The sequence below is a fragment of the Panicum hallii genome, chromosome 2 (genome assembly GCF_002211085.1).
Source record: "Panicum hallii strain FIL2 chromosome 2, PHallii_v3.1, whole genome shotgun sequence".
NCBI lineage: Eukaryota > Viridiplantae > Streptophyta > Magnoliopsida > Poales > Poaceae > Panicum > Panicum hallii.
Genome location: NC_038043.1, coordinates 44607791 through 44625026, shown reverse-complemented (window position 1 = coordinate 44625026; position 17236 = coordinate 44607791). Strand labels below are relative to the sequence as shown.

The window sequence follows — 17236 nt, the reverse complement described above, 5'->3', positions numbered from 1 at the left end:
AAGCGTAGGGCGCTATGTTTTGAAAAGAAAATTGTAAAGCTTTTTAACGCTTTCCCCAACTCCTACAACCACGTTCTAACTAACTGAATGGACCAGGCAAACCAACCTAGGCCACATACTGAAAGTGACATGGACCGTGACCAACAAAACAAAACCCACTGAAAACTAATCAGGCTTGACAGGCCAGTCCGTTCGAAACCCAGTTTAAAAAAAGAGCACCAGCCACGGCCAGGTGCACCAACCGGCGCAGTACAACGGGCACGAGCCGTTCCAGTTGACAAGTGACCCCATGTTTTTATATCGAAACGACAAACAAAATAAAATTGGCAGGCGCCCTCGCAGGCCACATGTCCTCACATGCGCGGCGGGCTGGCACGGAGCGGTGGGATTTCCCCTGGTGGTTGGTCGAATGGTTGGGAAGAAAGGCAGGCTCCGCCCCTGAGCCCGACGCACGAACGAGACGAGCACGAATATTTCCTGCGGAAATGCCGCCTGGATTACGCGCTAAGCAACCGAAAAGGACGCCGAGGGGGAAATGCGAAAAATCCCCAGGCGCAGGCACTTCTGGCCGATACTGACAGCTGGGGCCCGCGGCCCGGGTCAGTCGAGCAGCAGCGCAGGGAGCTAATTTTTTTATAAAAAAAAAAGCGAATAAACCAAAACGCGAGGAGCGTCCCCGACTCAACCGACAGTTGTTGGCCAGTCTCACCGGCCGGGGGAGCAGAAGCGGAGGCTCAACTCAAGCGAGGGACCCGGGCAGGCACCGCCGCCATCGCGAGATCGTAGGCGCGGGCCGGGCTGCGACGGACGCGAGGAGGGAGGGGGCGCCGCGGTGAGCGAGCCAGTCAGATGCGCTCGGAATGGGGAAGCCCGTCGATGTGGAGCTCGGCGGCGCGGGGGGGCTCGAGGTCGCCGGCGGCGGCGGGGGCGGAGGGTGCGCGGGATCCTGCGGCGCGATCGGGCGGGCGGTGTCGTTCCGGTGCGTCTTCGTGCTCCTGCTCGCGGCGGGGGTGCTCGTCCCGGCGCTGTTCCTGCTCGTGCCCTCGCGCCATGAGGGGTACGTCTCCGACGACCCCGACGTGCTCGCCGGTAAGTCCTCGGGCACTTGCGGTTTGAGTTCTGGTCGCGGCTGGTGCGGAGATTTGGGGAGGATTCGTGGGTTTTGTTGAGGCAGCTAGGAAGTTGGGAGTTCGGTTTTAGGTCTAGTGAGGAGGCGGATCGATGGGACGGGTTCATAAATTACTGCTTCGAGACCGCGGCCTGGATGCTCGATTCTTCGATTCCGCTTTCGCACGATTCCCTAGTCAATTTCGTCGTTTCGTACTCCAGGGTGCGGTTGTAAGGAGCTGTGCCTGGTTAGTTCTGTGCTCATCCATATTGAAGCTTTTAAGTTCTGAATTATGCTGAGATATGGGATCACGAGGTTACTTTACTTGTAAGTTTTTGATTCAAAGTTGATATGGATACTCGGAAACTTCATTGAAGCAGACCTGTTTGGATAGAAGTTGGCTTTTCAAATCCTTAGAATTTTGATCTAGGACCCAAAATTCCAGAAACTCTCCTATCTGATTACCCCAGCTCCCCTGATGATGTTAGATCAGGGGTCACGCAGTACATAAGATGACCATCTTCCCATTTACTCCCTCCGTCCCAGTATATAAGGTATAACCACCTCTGGTTCAAAGACTAAGGAACCTATTTAATTCTCTCTTCAACGCTAGTATTACTGCATCGATGTACGTGCATATAGAGAGAGCGCGCCTTAGGCCAGTCTCAGTGGGGAGTGTCATCGCACAGTTACCAAGACCGAATACTTGATAACTATACCGGAGAAGTGTCATGGTGATGACACTCCTCTCTCATTCCATGAAACTTCCTTCCCTCTCACCTCATAAATGACTCTACCATATCAGTAAATTTGCTGATGTGGCAATGATTTTTAATGCTTATGACACTCCCATTGAGATTGGCCTTATATTATGGGATTTGAGTAAAAAGTGGTTACGCCTTATATATTAGGACGGAGGGAGTATATTTATAGTTTGATATTTTTTTCCATCCATTTTCTGGTGCTGCAGCGTGAGGATTTTGACATTAGTGTTTGTCATTTTAGATGCGTGACTTCTGTTATAACAGGAGTCTTGGATTTAGGGATTATACAACTACTTCGTAAGGTGCAGATTTTAATTCATTTAGTATCTCGTTAGGGCTCTAGATTGAATTGCTCACTACGTATTATTTTGATACTTGGTCATATGATTTCTAAGCTGAATGGATCTTAACAAACATGCCACTGCTTCATCTCAACATATGTTTGGATATTTTCAACTAATTTGAACAGACTTGAATAACCTAAGTCCCAATTCTCAAACCCTATCATACATGTCATAAAGATCTGAGAAGCATGATATCAAGCACCCATATTTAAACCCACACTGCCTCAGCCAGCATTTTTGGGAGCCTAAATTCTAGAGATTTTAGATAACACAATTAAAGTACCACATTCACATGTTTGCAGGTGAATATAATATTATAATGCATTTAAGGTTCTTTGTCTAATGTTTGATGTAGAGGAACCTTAGCACATGCAAATCAGTTCGCACTATTTACGATTTTCTAGTCCCACTAAGGCCAATATTTCCTCCCTTAATATTTAATAAAAGAGCCGCTTTTGTTTTATACCTTTGCATCATACTAGATACTACTAGTAATTGTTTGAACTACTGAACCAGTCCTTTCTACTTGTTGGCACTGTTATTATTACTTATCATGGCTCTTATAGCCTATTTATGTCCTCGTCAGCAGAAGTCCGTTGTGATTTTGAGAGAAAGCTCATTAGTGATCAAACCATGTTCATTTGTTATGGAGTACTCGTCCTGTTTTTGTTGCTAGGATGTTTGTTTACTTTCTAATTCCCTGTTTCAGTAGATAACTTAGTCATAACGTTCATTTATCTTTGCTGATTTTGCACTGTTTAACTATTAATTAACTTGTGACACTCTTTTGTTTTGTGAAAAATGCTATTATGTATTTCTCTAATTTTATGGCATTACACTAGCAGTCACATGTTGATGAGGCACGATGATGGATTTGTTGATGATGAGTATCTTTTCTATTTCAGCTGAAATCAAAGTTGGTTTCACTTTGGAAAAGCCAGTGTCATTCCTTACTTCTCACATAGACAAACTAGGGAATGACATATTTGGAGAGATTGGTGTACCTAATAGCAAGGTGCCTGATTCCTGTTCTCTCATCTTTTTACTCAAATTTCTTTTGCTTTCAATGATGGTTAATTCAGATATGTTCTCGTGCAGGTTTCCATTGTTTCAATGCAGCCCTTAACTTCTAAATACTCCACAAATGTTGTTTTCGGTGTTCTTCCTGATCCAAAAGATGCTTCAATAAGTTTGCCAGCCCTAAGTGTGCTGAGATCGTCCTTAATAGAGATGATGCTCCAGCATGTGAACCTATCCTTAACGCCATCTCTTTTTGGGCATCCATCTTCCTTTGAACTCATGAGATTCCCTGGAGGAATTACTGTCATACCTTCACAACCTGGTTCTCCGTGGGAGAACACATACCCCCTATTCAACTTTGTGTTGAACAACTCCATTTATCAGATCCTGGGTAATCTTACGGAGCTAAAAGATCAGCTGAAACTTGGATTAAACTTGAGGTCATATGAGGTATTATTGATTTAGTTGATTGTAGAGATTATAGTATCATTTTTAGCTTTGTTTCTCCAAAATTATGCTTACTTTTTGTCAAATCCTTGCAGAAAATATATTTGCAGTTCAGGAATGAGATTGGTTCTTCAGTTGAAGCTCCGGCAATTGTTGACGCATCTGTGTTAGATGGAAGCAGTAACCTTTTACTGGATAGATTAAAACAGCTAGCTCAGCTGATCACAGAACCTGATGCGAGGAACCTTGGGCTTAATCACTCTGTATTTGGTAAAGTAAAGGGTGTTCAGCTGTCGTCATACCTACAACACAAGATCTCTGATTTATCTCCTAGTCCATCTCCTTCTCCATCTCCATCACCATCACAATCACCTTCTCCAAGTATGCCACCATCCTTGTCACCTTTTGGGAGCATCCCCTACCTTGCACCTCCGGCATATATGAACCCGAGCCGCCCTCCTCAGGCTTTGCCCCCTTCATGGAGCAGACACCCTTGCTTTCCATGTTTTAGATGTAATCGCTTTCCTCCAGCTGATAGTCCAATGGTAAAACCTCCTTGCATGGGTAGAGACCCTAAGCTACCCCCATTTATGCATTCACCAAAGCCATCTGTTGTTCCTTCCCCTCCAAAATACCTTTCTCCAGCGATTCCACCAGTTCCTGCACATGTAGATCCTCCCCGGCCCTTGCCAAACCACAATCGTTTTCCAAAAACAGTCCATGGATCCTCTTCTCAAATGATGCCAATACCCTCACCCTCGCGACCAGTGTTTCAACATTCGCTGCCCCCAAGGAAAAAGCGGAATAGCAAAGTATCTAATTTCCCTTCAATTGCTCCTTCCCCATATGGTAAATTTTCTTAATACTTCATCTCTGTAGCTTTTCTTATTGTTAAAATTCTATTCAGTGGTGCAGACTTAGTTGGCTGGAAATGTTAAGTTGGCTGCAACAATTTATTTTAGCATTTAACACTCTGCTTTTAAATATATGATATTTAGGACAAGCTAACTAGTTCAAACATGGACTAATTAGCTTGTTGTAGACGTCATATATTTAAAAACAGAGGTAGTAGGCGAGTCGTAAACATCATATATTTTAAAAGAGCTAGTAGGCGTGGAGATAAACAATTTCTATTGCATCCTTGTCGGTTCATATGATATTATTTTGCTGCATTTATTGCGCAGAGCATGCCTCTTAGTTACCAGGCTACTGGTACTATTAACATGTTGATCGATCTATAATCATGATTGGACGTTTAGTTTCATTTTCCTCCACTTGTGTTCCTTTCATTGAGACAACTCAAAATTTTCAAAACTAACCGTTAGTGCTAGTTGAATGATCAATTATTTTTCCCTTGTTTCTCTGCTGCTTCAGTTTGCTTTAATCTTTCTTATGTAGATTCTTTAACAAGTAGATCTTGTGTCTCAACATGCAGCTCTCCTTCATACCTGAAGTTATGCTTAATTGGATGCCTGGGTTGCTTCAACTCCTGGTCATGCATCATCAGGAAAATCTAGCCAGAAGACAAGGTTACAGTGGTTGGAATTTTGCTGCTTCTAGTATAACCATGAGTTGCAATCATGGGCTATGATGCAAAAGATTGAGCTTTGTTTATCGGCAACTGAACTATATGAAGAATTGTAAAGCTTCTGAGGTCAGATTAACTGTAGATAATAGGTTCACATCATGCTAATTAGCCAGGGTATTGCGCCACGAAGGTGGCTGCCCCACGCCTCTGCCAAGTTTTAAGTTCTCACCGAAGGGTTGGGAGCTTATGGTAGAGGAGAATGTGAAGGGCACCAAGTTTTGAGTTCTCGCCGAAGGGTTGGGAGCTTATGGTAGAGGAGAATGTAAGGACTCCTGTTACTGGTGCCCACGCTCTGCAATATAACTCTTGTATCATATTGAGCATAATACAATATCCATTTTCGCTGCAAGATCTCTTAAGTTAAGTAATTCAGTTGTGAGTCGAGCTTTTAATCATGTGGGTATCAAGTTTTTGTTGTTTGGACACCAAGAAAAAGAGAAGAGAAGAAAGCGTTATTCATTCTGCCTGTGAAGTTTATCCCCGGCGTAGATGCTAATTGTGATGCACACTCTCGTGCTTTGTCAAGTGAATTACGTGTTGGTGCGCCCAGTAAATTCGTCCACAAATACTGTACAGAACTTATGACTTTTTACTAATCCTGAAATTTAGCTGTTGCTAAGATTTATGTTTCTAGAAACAAATACTCCCTCCGTTATTTACAAAACGCATTTTATTTCCGCATTTCATTTCGTTAGGACAAGTCTCTGATTGACAATTACTCTACTATTATGCATTTATATGATACAAAAGTATAACTTAGTTATTAATAGAGTATATGAAACTAGTAACCTCAAATTTGTGTCACAAGCATCATGTATGAATAGGGTAATGGTTGGTCAAAACTGGTGCTAACGAAATAAAATAAGCCTTAAAATTTCAAACATATGGAGTATCTTAATGGATCGCTGAGAACATTTTTACAGATTTAACCTTATATCTTATAGTACAGTAACAGAAGAAACCTAGTGACAACAAGAGTCAATATTATTATAGGCAGGAACTTACAGAGAACAAATATCAAACATGAATTCATTTACACAATGTGTGTTCGTCAGGTGCTGGTGGTAACACCTGATAAAATGTTAATACAATTGACTAACCATAATCCTTGTGTATGTTTCCTTAGGAATTAGCTCTGCAACGAAAGTTTCAACATCCAAACTAGTTAAAACTCCACGTTTTTTCCACCACTCCATCAGTCCCTCTGCTCGGTGCATTGTTAGAATCTTCGCCCTTTCTCTTATACCTTTTCTCTTCCATATCTTTCTCCACGACTACATTTGTAAGTACAAAATAAAAGAAGTCTACCCCTTTATTAGGCGGAGGACTGGAGCCCGGTCTTTGAAAACCACTCTACCATCCTTTGCCACATACTGATATTGCCATGCTGGACCAAGTAACCATGCCACAGCAACTCCTCCAAGCAAGCCTCCCAGCTATGATTATTCAAGTGAAATCAATGAGCTACATCGAGTCATTCCAATTGTAGAATCAATTGAGTAGAAAATCAGGAGACTTACATGACCCCAGTTATCAATTCCCCTTGAAAGGAGGCCCATACCCTATCAAACGAAAAGTTGCAGATGGAATAAGGCAAGTAGTAGCAGAAACACAAGAAAAATAAAACTAGGTGCACATCATTTAGTTTGTGGTTTCAGTGTAATATGCTTTCTTGAAAAAGAAGGGAACGTTCCAAAAAGAACAGTGGGGAAAAAAGTGGAGCAGTACCATATTCAAGACAACCACACGCCCGATATGCTCCAAACTTTCCCTTGCATTCCCAAAATAACTTCTGTGCCTCCACATATAAACTGCATAGGCGCCAACCTGATCATGCAGAAGAAGTAGCATGACGAAGTCAAATCACTGTCATGTTGAGAAGTTGTATCAGGGATTTTTTGGTCTCAATAGAACAAGGTTGAGACTCTTTGGTTCACAAAATGTAAATGTGGTAATCATAAGAAAGAAAAGTCTAAAGTGCAGAAGTACAAGCTACAAAACCAATCATATTTCAGGCCTGCCAGTCAGGATGTACAATTCGGAGTGCTTACAAAGAAATGTTATACCAACCATTTACAAGCGAACAATTAGTTTGTGGTTTCACATTGCTAGTGAATCATGCCACACTATACGGTTAATATGATTTTGGCACTGGGTAATGGGTACATAAAATATTTCTGTGACCATATTTAGAAGAAAAGTAGACATACCAATCCAAAAATGGCACCTGACGCACCAACAGCAGGTGACTCACAACAGCGATAACTCATCAGTGAACCTATTTAAGTTCCAAAAATTGGTTATGAACAGTAACAACTAAGACCAGGGCTCTACCATATTGATCATCCAAAACAGTTTAAGAACAAGCACCTGCCAGTGCCGAACTGAAATAAACAGCAATAAATCTTCTAGGGCCGGTTAGCATTTCAACCATGGGCCCAATTGAGTTCAAAGAGAAACAATTAAACTGCATCATTATGACAACAGGTAGGAAATTAGCATTAACATTTTTTCCATAAAATATGAACTCAACTGAAATGAAAACATACAGCGAGGTGAGTGACATTTGCGTGAAGGAGAGATGATGTTGCCAAACGCCAAAATTGTCCTCTATCAATCAGACTGTTGATCTTTCATCACACATCATGGTCGTAACTGTATTAGATAAAAAATCAACCGCATGCAACTGAACTAGAAAGTCTAAACAGGACACAAACCTTTGCTCCCCACATAAGCAGCTTTCCTTGTGATGCTACCTGAGCGATATAAGTCCTTGAATGAGAGCAAAGGGTGTTAAGCACCAAATATATGAATGGAGCTAACATCAATCAGAAGACAAACGCACAAACTTAAACTGAACATTGACTTACAGGACATTAATAGCAAGAAGAACATTAGTCCAAAACCTCTTCTTCGAATCAATTCTGCGAGGTCGTCTGGACAGCACCTTCCCTTTGCCGATGTATGTCCCACTCCCAAATGACCCGTTCCCACTGGATAGAGCGAAGCTGCAAACATATGACGCAGGGAACATATTGCCCAGCAAGCCAAGGATTGAGTGTGTCGCAAATCCTCCAAAGCAACCGTCATCCATTTTCGGCAAGGCTTCAAGATGTCGCACCTCCTAGATGCATAATTCACTTCAGTTTAATCTATTTGATCAAGTACGATTATTCGCCATCTAATCAATAAGGAGTCAAGGAGCTCCAAGCAACAACACACGAAGCAGAGGCTATCCGAACGCTGTTCATGTTCCCTCTCGGGCTCGCGGTGACTAAGAAGAGGAACGGAATGGAAGTCAAGGCGAAAGCAAGGAACAGCACCGGTGAGCAGAGGAGGCCGGCGAAGCGGCGGCGGAGGGCACTGCCGACCTGCGCGCCGGCGAAGGCCGCGACGACGTTCGGCCTCCAGTCGCCGCCGTCTCCGCCCCCGCCCCCGCCGCCGCGGCCGCCGGAGGAGGAGCCGGGCGGTGGCGGGGGAGGAAGCCATGGGAAGGAGGGGAGGGGGAGCAGCAGCCACGAAGCCATGGGCACCACCGCAGCCCTGCGTGCGTGGCCGTGGACCCACCCCCGCCGATGACGATGGCTTTCGGCTTTTGAGATTCCGTCTCGCTTTGCTTGGGGAGGCGGCATCGGACATCGGAGCTGGGCCGCAGGTGGAGCTGTCAGATGGGCCCCGCAGTGGATCCTTCGGATTTGTCAGATGAGTTTTGGGCTTCGAAGTAATTTTGTGGGTCTGTAGTTTGGGCCTACGCCAAGTATTAGGCCCATCTCCCGTTAAAAAGATAGAAAACACATCCGAACCCCCGAGTTCAGTCGCCTGGTCAGCCAGTTACGCAGAGTTCACATAAAATCTCCGGCAAAAATGCTATGGTTACTACCACTATATTATTTTCTAGTTACACAGAGTTCGGTCACGCAGTAAAATCATGTAGGCAAAAAAGAGAGCAGCAAATGCAACTTAAAAATGGACACTTCCACACCAAAAATTTGCAGCTCACGAAACTAGCATAGCAGGTGAAAAGGAGAGTCTGGACCGGAGGCAGCACAGAACTCCCTGTGGGCCAAAGAAACAAAATGCAACACTGTACCTCGCGGCAACCGCCTTTCCCTGGCAGACAGTCTGCCCGAGCCGCACAGTGTATTGCGGCGGACAGGGTACAGATCCACGATCCACGCCGAGCAGTGATCCGGTCGTAGTAGAGCTGGACCGGCGAGCGCATGATGCATGCGACGAAATGGGATCGCCCCACTCGCTCGTCTAGTCGAACTCAGCGCTTCAGCAGGGCCAGGGTCACGTCCTTGATTCACTTCAGTCCGATCAAGCAATCCAATGCGCGTGTACGTGAAAAAAAAGGTGGCTACAGTCTAACAGCTTTGCTAAAAGCCCTGGACGAAGGTGGAGAAGCCATTTCTCGCGATGAAAGCTCGTCCAGGGACTGACGGGTCATCCGAATCAAGCACGCGCCAAGGAAAACCGTCGATGAGGTCACCGGTCTACGTCGGGCTGCCGGCTGGGACCCACCGGGGGATTCTTCGGAGTTCAATGACGCGGTCAGACAGTTACCCGGAGGCCGGAGCTGGTGTGAAATCCCCGTTGCAGCACATTCCTGTATGGTTACCAGCTTTGTTTCCACCTTTTTTTACCCTTTTGTTTACCGTTGCTCCAAGAAAACAACCAAATGGTGAATCGGAACGCAGTAGTAACGGTTGTGGCTAGCATCAAGCCTGTAACGTTTTTGTTTTACCGAGTCGCGACAGACAAGCAAGCGAAAGGCCTGTACGCTAAACCAGTCAGAATGTCTACGTGAAAAAACCAGGGAGCCGCGAACGAAACTGCTGGACGGATCGAAGCGAAGCGAAGAGCCGGCAGCTGGATCCAGCGTCCGGCCCGAGCGGATCCTATTCCAACTCTCCATACAGGACAAGCAAAACGTGACACTGTACTCTGCAGGCTCGGCACGCTCGCAACTGCCTTTCCCTGACAGAGAATCGTTCCGAGTGCGATCGGGCGGCGTACAACTTCAGTGAGAAGCGCACAGATCCAGGATCGCGCCCAACGGTGTGACCCTGTCGTCCCGGCGTCGTAGAGGCAGAGATGGACATGGACATGGACCTGCGAGCTGCGAGCGCATGTGAGGGAGGGGATCGCGCAAGCAAAGCAAGCTCGCCCGTCTCCTCTCGTCTCGTCAATTCAGCGGAGGCTCGCGTTCGAGCTTCGCTTGATCGCTCTCGCTGAACAATCATCGACGGCGCGTGTCTGCGAAACAGGTAGCGGCAGCGTAACGACCGCGCTGAAAGTTCATCCTGCGGCTGAGGAGGCGTTGCATTCGAATCCAACACGCGCCAACACAAACCGTCGCCCTAAACGACTTGAGTTCTGACCCGTGACCTTTCTTTCCCTGGCGAGAGGTCACCGCCGGTCGACGCGGCCCACGTCGCTTGCATCGCACTAGGCGAGCAATGAGTAAAGGACTCCGCTCCTCTGAAAGGCCGTGCTGCCGCCGGCGCCGGCGTGCCTTTTCCGGGGAGCTTCCCGTCCCGGCTCCGGCGTGCTACTAGTCAAAATTCCTCTGCGCTTTTGAGGGCGCGTGGAGACTTGGATCGGGGTCACGGCTCCATCATTGTGCCGAGGAATGAGACGCCTCTCCTCCACCTACTACCGCTGCCAGTAATTCGCGGCGTATCTCCAGAATCACTGGCGCCCAGTCAGTACGCCAGCCTGCCAGATTGGGGTTCGATGGGTTTCGTTTCGCCCACAGCTATGCGGCTTCACTTGTGGACGCGTCGCTGATATTTTTCTGTTTCTTTGTTCTTGTTCTTATCAGAGTGCCAAGGAACTTCAGGGTGAAGGCTATGCAGTCACCATTCAGGCTGTTCTTGGACGGTGTCATGTCATAAGATTTTAAAAAAAAGGCATTGACCGGTCAATAGAATTATATGTTTTCCTCTTCTATAAGAATGTTCCGATGCTAACAATGTTGCTTCAAGCTGGATCACTGTTCGACGAATGGACCTATTTGGTACAATTTCTTCATTAACTTAGTAAATTTCACCGAATCCTAGGTTTTCTGCAGTGGAGAAAACATTAGTCTTCCTCCTTTGGTGTAAAGGAACAATTGAGAAATTTCACAGGATTTGAATCTCGTAGAAAAGATTCCTGTAGAGTCCTTTTTAAAACAAATGATCCAACGTCTAGAAATCCAACCAAATTCCTACAGAATGGCTGTGCCATAAGAACTTTGTAGCGTTTCTGCAATGAGATGCAACCTCTTGAAAGCACACTCCTTTCGTTCGCGTCTCTTTCTTTCTCCCGTTTCCTGTGGCTTTTCCATGCTCCATGTCATTCCTGCGTTTGGCCCTAGAATTCATGGCTTGAGACAAACAGTGGCAGGTAAAAGAAATTAAATAACTTTATTTATAGCAACAGCACAGCCCCAGCTTGGTAGGGACAGCGATGGCCATCCCGGCCGGTGCGAATGAGGCATGCAGCTACTGCATGGTCCATGCTTTGCTCCGTGTCGGACGCCGGACTTTTCCTAAACGGAACGGCAAGCATCGGCGTGGCAGGAAAAAATGCTGTAGCCGTGTTCTTCTTTCCATCGCACACCTCGGTCTCTTTTTAGGTCTTCCCACGAGTAAATCAAATCTCTTTTTGAAGGAAAGTAAATCAAATCAAAAGGGAGAGTAAAAAAGAAGCTAGAGGTACTTACCATGTGAGTGACAACAAGAGGTTACATCAGAGTCTGACCAAACTGAAAGGCAGCTTTTCCGCAGTTTCGTCGTAAGAGGACGAAGGCTATGCTTCTGGATGCGATGCGATGTACGTTGATGAGCGACGAGTGCGAGTTGAAATTCGCATTTGTTTTGGCTAAAATTAGTGTCGATGCTTTGTTTCGTTTCTTTTTCTGTTTTGTCTTCTCTCCGCCTGTATTATTCTCCTCCAGCCCTCCTGAATCGAGGCCGTGTTGCAGCTTTGGGGAGGCTCGAACTTTGCCATCGTACGCTGCTCCTGCTTGGTGCGGCGATTTGTTTTAATCCTACTATGTTGTGTGCTTGAAATGTTCGTCGAAACATCTTTCCTGCAAACAAAAGCATGCCTAGACGGTTTCATTCCTCTGCCTTGTCCTTCTTTTGCAAAAGCAAGTGCGATTTCCCCAGTGCACGGCCCATACCGTAGCCGCCTCTACTTTGTTAAGAGACAGGACTGTAGCTTCGGCTGCGTTTGGAGTTTTGCTCCTGTGTCGCTACCTGTTTTACACACACCGCACGTTCGTCCCCAGTGGAGAGAGGGTGCTAATGAGCGCCGAGCAGGCTGCGCCCACAACTCCAACTTTCTTTTTCGAAATTCAGAAAGGGAAATGTACCCGTAAGTTCGTAACTGAGATAGTTTCGGTATGCGGTTGGTTTGCCAGAGCATGTGCAATACGCCCGGGCCACTGCAGAAAGACAGAGGGGAGGCAAAAGGCTACCTGATCTCGCGCAAGGATGCGAAAAAAGATTGCCCGCCTTTTCGCTCGGTGGGCGAGATGAGTGCAGCGGAGTGGAGCTCGAAAAAACTCAGGTCTATGCTGTGGACCATCGGAGCGTGCCATGATCTCCTCCTACCAAAGGTCAAGGTCAAAGCACGCGCCCGGTTTTCATAGCCTCCGGCCGGTTCCGCGACGAGATTTGAAAACCGGATTCGTGGTTCAGGAGAAATTCAGCTCAGCTCTCGTTGCTGGAATTCGAATCCCGTCCACTGACGAGTGGTCTCACCGCGAGAGGGTCGACGCATGGTCGCACGCCGTGACGCCGTGCATACCCCCACGGAAAAGGCCCAGAAAGCATTTTGTCCCGTGCCGCGCGCCCCATGCGCCATGCCGTTCTAGGAGGAGGCGAGGAGCGGGGCTCGACGCGCCGCCGCCGTCCGCGCCTAGAGACTCCCCCAAAGTCCGACGGCCAAAGCCTACCGCACGCGCCAAGATACCGCGCCCCACTATTGTTCTACGGCCTACGCGCGTGCACGGCCCCGAGCCGCCCACCGATGCGCCGTGGCAGACGTGCCGGGGCCGGTGGTCGCCTGCTGTGCAGTGCTGCCCACACCCACCACCTGCGCGCTCCGCGGCCGCTGCCCGGCACCAATAATCCCGTCCGGCTAGCCGCGCGCGGCTCCTGTTCCCGGACCCGGAGGTGGCCACGGATTGGCCGGCACCGCGGCGTAGGAGGGCGGCACGTGAGATGGGAGTCGAGTCCTGACGGGCCGCGGTGACGGATTGGCGGAGTCAGAGGCCGGCTTCGGCTTGACCGGACTGGGTCGCCCCTGGGCGGTTGGCCGCTCGGCGCCGATTTTACTCCGCATCAATGCGCGCGAGCGCAGGCAGGGAACGTCGATGACACCGAGGATGTCAACGGCGGACTCGCGGTAGCTCGCAGCCGGCGAGCGCTCGTTCGTCTCCACGGGGAACGGGAGTTTGACTACAGTTTCTATGTGCGAAAGTCTACTCGTACCTCTCCAAATAAAGGATGGTCTGAACATTTGATTCCAAGTAAAGGATGGTCCGAGAATGCCGTTTTCATATGCCATTCACAAGGTGGCACGGCACGGCCTCTTTTCACACACGACGGTCAGCACCAAAGTGCGACGTTTGTGGGTGCAAGGAAAGCTTGACTCTGGATTACAGAAAGCGAAGAAATGCCACCAACCGCTGAACCGCGAGCCTAGAACGGAACGAGAAGCCCGTATGCAACGGTTTATTATCCCCAATTCAAGAACACTTGGAAACATTCCGCGCGGGCGCAATCCGAACGCAGAGAGTTTCTTGACAAAGTTCGTGCGTCGTGTCGGGGCCCGTCCCATGCCGTGATCCAGAGGCCGGAGCGCTCCAAGCGCAAGCACCAGCAGGCAACCCACCCGGTTGGCCTCGAGTCCCTCTCGTCCCTCCTCCACTGACCACTGGCGCCCCGCCGCGCGCAGGTGCCGCCTCTCCCTCCCGGCGAGCGCGCCCACACCACCCCAGCCCAACTCGGCGGCCACCACCAAAAGCTCCCCCGCGGCACGTGCCCAAAGCTTGGACGCACCACGCGACGCCTCCTGCAGTCCTCCCATTGCCAGATCCGAGAAACCGGTGGGCGCCACCTCCCACCCATACGAAAGGCCGCTCCATCGCATCGAGCCTGCCGGCCCGGCCCAAGTGCCCGACCCCTCGGCGCGCGCCTCCCGCCCGGGCCACCCAAACCGCCGCTGCGCGACCGCGCGAGACACCCGCCCGGGATGCGCCAACATCCCCCTGCCGCCGGGTCCCACGCGGCAGCGAGACGCGACGGGACGGGCAGGTCGGCGCTGCGCACGCGGAGCTGGTCACCTCACCCCTTCCCTCCCTCCCGCGGTGGTTGTATTGTACTGGCAGCTTATAAGAGACCCCTCCCCGCCCACGCCCCCGCCCTCTCCTCTCCTCTCTTCTCTCCGCTCCACCCACTCCCGCTCTGCTCCCACCGATCTGCCGTCTCGCCCGGCCCCGTCTGCTCTAGGGATTTGGGACGGAGATCCGCCGGAGATTGAGGACAGGGACGGAGGCGTCGGGGCCGGGGAGCGGCGGCGGCGAGGAGGCGGCGGCGCCGGAGGGATGGACGGCCACGGCGGCGGGGCGGGCCCCGGCGGCGCGGGCAAGCTGACGCGGACGCCCTCCTCGCTCCTGCGCTCCCCCACGGTGCGGAACTGCTCCTCGTTCCAGGCCGTGGTGGTCGAGGACCCGGAGCCCGACGACAAGAAGGCCCAGGCGCACCCAAAGGCCCCGCCCCACCAGTTCCACCACGGCGCCGGCCCCGCCCACCCGCTCCTCGTCCTCGCGCTCCCGCTCGCCTTCCTGCTCCTCCTCCTCCTGCTCCGCGGCGGCGACGGGCACCACCTCGCCCTCCTCGCCGCCTCCGCGGCCGCCGCGCTTGGCGCCGCCGCGGGGGCCGCGCGCCTGCTCCGGGGCCGCCTCCGCCTGCGCCGCTCCCCGGGGTCCGGGTCCGTGCAGTGGTTCATCGGCGACGACGACGACAAGCCCCAGAAGCGGGCGGACAAGGCCGCCGGCGCCGCCGCGCACGGCCGCGTCGTGCGCGAGGGCGTCGAGTTCTACAGCAATGGGGACTGCTACGAGGGCGAGTTCCACAAGGGCCGCTGCAACGGCAGCGGCGTCTACAACTTCTTCGGCAAGGGCAAGTACGAGGGCGACTGGGTCGACGGCAAGTACGACGGATACGGCATCGAGAGCTGGGCGCGCGGCAGCCGCTACCGCGGCCAGTACCGCCAGGGCCTCCGCCACGGCCACGGCGTCTACCGCTTCTACAGCGGCGACTGCTACGCGGGCGAGTGGGCCGGCGGCCAGAGCCACGGCATCGGCGCGCAGACCTGCTCCGACGGCAGCTCATACGTCGGGGAATTCAAGTGCGGCGTCAAGCACGGCCTCGGGAGCTACCATTTCAGGTGGGCGTCCAGCCAAATTCCACGATTTGAAGTTTGATGTAATCAAATCAGCAGCGCACTGTTGCACTTATTGGCAGTTATTTTGAACATGGCTCGCTAATTTCGATCCTGCCGCTCAAATTTTCTTCCAGAAATGGCGATCGATACGCCGGTGAGTACTTTGGGGACAAGATCCACGGGTTCGGTGTCTACAGCTTCGCCAATGGCCATTGCTACGAAGGCTCCTGGCACGAAGGCAAGAAGCAGGGATTCGGGATGTACACGTTCCGGAATGGCGACAAGCGATCGGGGGACTGGGATTCTGGGACTCTCAAGACTCCCTTGCCCCCATCTGATCCTGCTGTTCAGCGCGCAGTGCAGGTAATACAGCAATTTCCCTGGGCACAATGATCTGCCCAAGTTTTACCATTTGCAATTGCTCTGGGGGAATTCCAATGGTTGTCGCGTTGTTCCATTCAGGCTGCTCAGCGCGCCGCGGAGAACGCCTTTCGCCTGCCGAGAGTCGACGAGCAAGTCCATAAGGCGGTCATGGCCGCGAACAGGGCGGCCACTGCTGCTCGTGTGGCGGCGATCAAGGCAGTCCAGAACAGGATGGATGGGAAATTTTGCGATACCTATGTGTGAATTGTTGTGTTGAAGACCATGGGTTTTTCCTTTTTCCTTCTAACTGTACATTAGGGTAGTGAAGGACAATAACTAATCAGTGAGGTCCAGACGACCGGGGCAGCACAACCGCTAGCTCCGAGTCAGGGTTCAGCAACGAACGGGAGCTGACGGAAGAGCAGAGCTGGCGAATGGGGGCAAATCCCATTCGCGAGAAACGGCTCGGATTCTGCGACACCGCCGGCGCCATCGGCGGCCCCCTTCCTCCTCTCCTCCTTGCAAGCTGTAACTGTACATAGATCCGAGTGTATCAATGGACGAGTGAGTTTTTCCACCAACGCCCTCTCGAGTTTCTACCGCTGACAGGTTACCCAGAGCTATCTGCCTCTGCGCATTGCATTGCTCTGCTCATATGAATGTGGCTGCCATTGCATCTGCACTTCCATTGCTCCCAACCTAAATCTTGACTGCTTAGTTGGACTCCCATGTGCAGTGATTCCCCATTTGCAAATGTACTTGGAGGTGCACATGGGGGGGACTGTAAAATTTTCCTCCTGTCCTGCAACTTGTAGCTCTCTCTGGTGTAGGGCACACTTGACATAAATAATTTCCAGGACCCCGTGTTGTCGACCCACTCCCTGCACCTGAGCCCACGGTGTTTCTGAAACCTCGGGAGGCGATTTCATGGCGTTTGGGTCCCCTGGCTGCTCCAGATTTTCGCACCAGAAGGGCATGTCCTGTGTGCTGGGGAAAGGATTCCGGAAATGTGAAGCTGGGCACAACGCATTGGTGGTTGCCGGGATCAGATCAGCTGTTGGTTCAGTTTCTTGCGTCAGGAATCCCACAATTATTCGTCCACTGCATTATGTGAGATACGCCACGCATTCCATTTCATAGTGTCAGAGGCCGTAAT

General features: G+C 50.3%; 3 protein-coding genes across 3 annotated transcripts; 2 read left to right on the top strand and 1 right to left on the bottom strand.

The window, feature by feature from the left end:
- The first annotated feature begins 660 nt into the window (after window positions 1–660).
- Window positions 661–5639, top strand: LOC112882117. The gene is made up of 5 exons (XM_025947108.1): window positions 661–1089; window positions 3122–3231; window positions 3315–3686; window positions 3779–4532; window positions 5119–5639. Exons 1-5 carry the CDS (start codon window positions 861–863, stop codon window positions 5133–5135), a joined length of 1482 nt encoding a protein of 493 aa, XP_025802893.1. The 5' UTR covers window positions 661–860; the 3' UTR covers window positions 5136–5639.
- Window positions 5640–6255: 616 nt separating this feature from the next.
- Window positions 6256–8856, bottom strand: LOC112879297 (RHOMBOID-like protein 10, chloroplastic). Its single transcript, XM_025943520.1, has 9 exons — window positions 8595–8856; window positions 8142–8395; window positions 7989–8043; window positions 7821–7901; window positions 7642–7738; window positions 7482–7549; window positions 7000–7098; window positions 6792–6833; window positions 6256–6707 (listed from the first exon to the last, which is right to left on the bottom strand). Exons 1-9 carry the CDS (start codon window positions 8796–8798, stop codon window positions 6576–6578), a joined length of 1032 nt encoding a protein of 343 aa, XP_025799305.1. The 5' UTR covers window positions 8799–8856; the 3' UTR covers window positions 6256–6575.
- A 5830-nt stretch (window positions 8857–14686) lies between these two features.
- LOC112879983 (junctophilin-1-like) lies at window positions 14687–16677 on the top strand. The gene is made up of 3 exons (XM_025944424.1): window positions 14687–15720; window positions 15852–16080; window positions 16180–16677. The coding sequence occupies exons 1-3, from the start codon at window positions 14876–14878 to the stop codon at window positions 16342–16344; spliced, it is 1239 nt and encodes a 412-aa protein (XP_025800209.1). The 5' UTR covers window positions 14687–14875; the 3' UTR covers window positions 16345–16677.
- The last annotated feature ends 559 nt before the right edge of the window (window positions 16678–17236 follow it).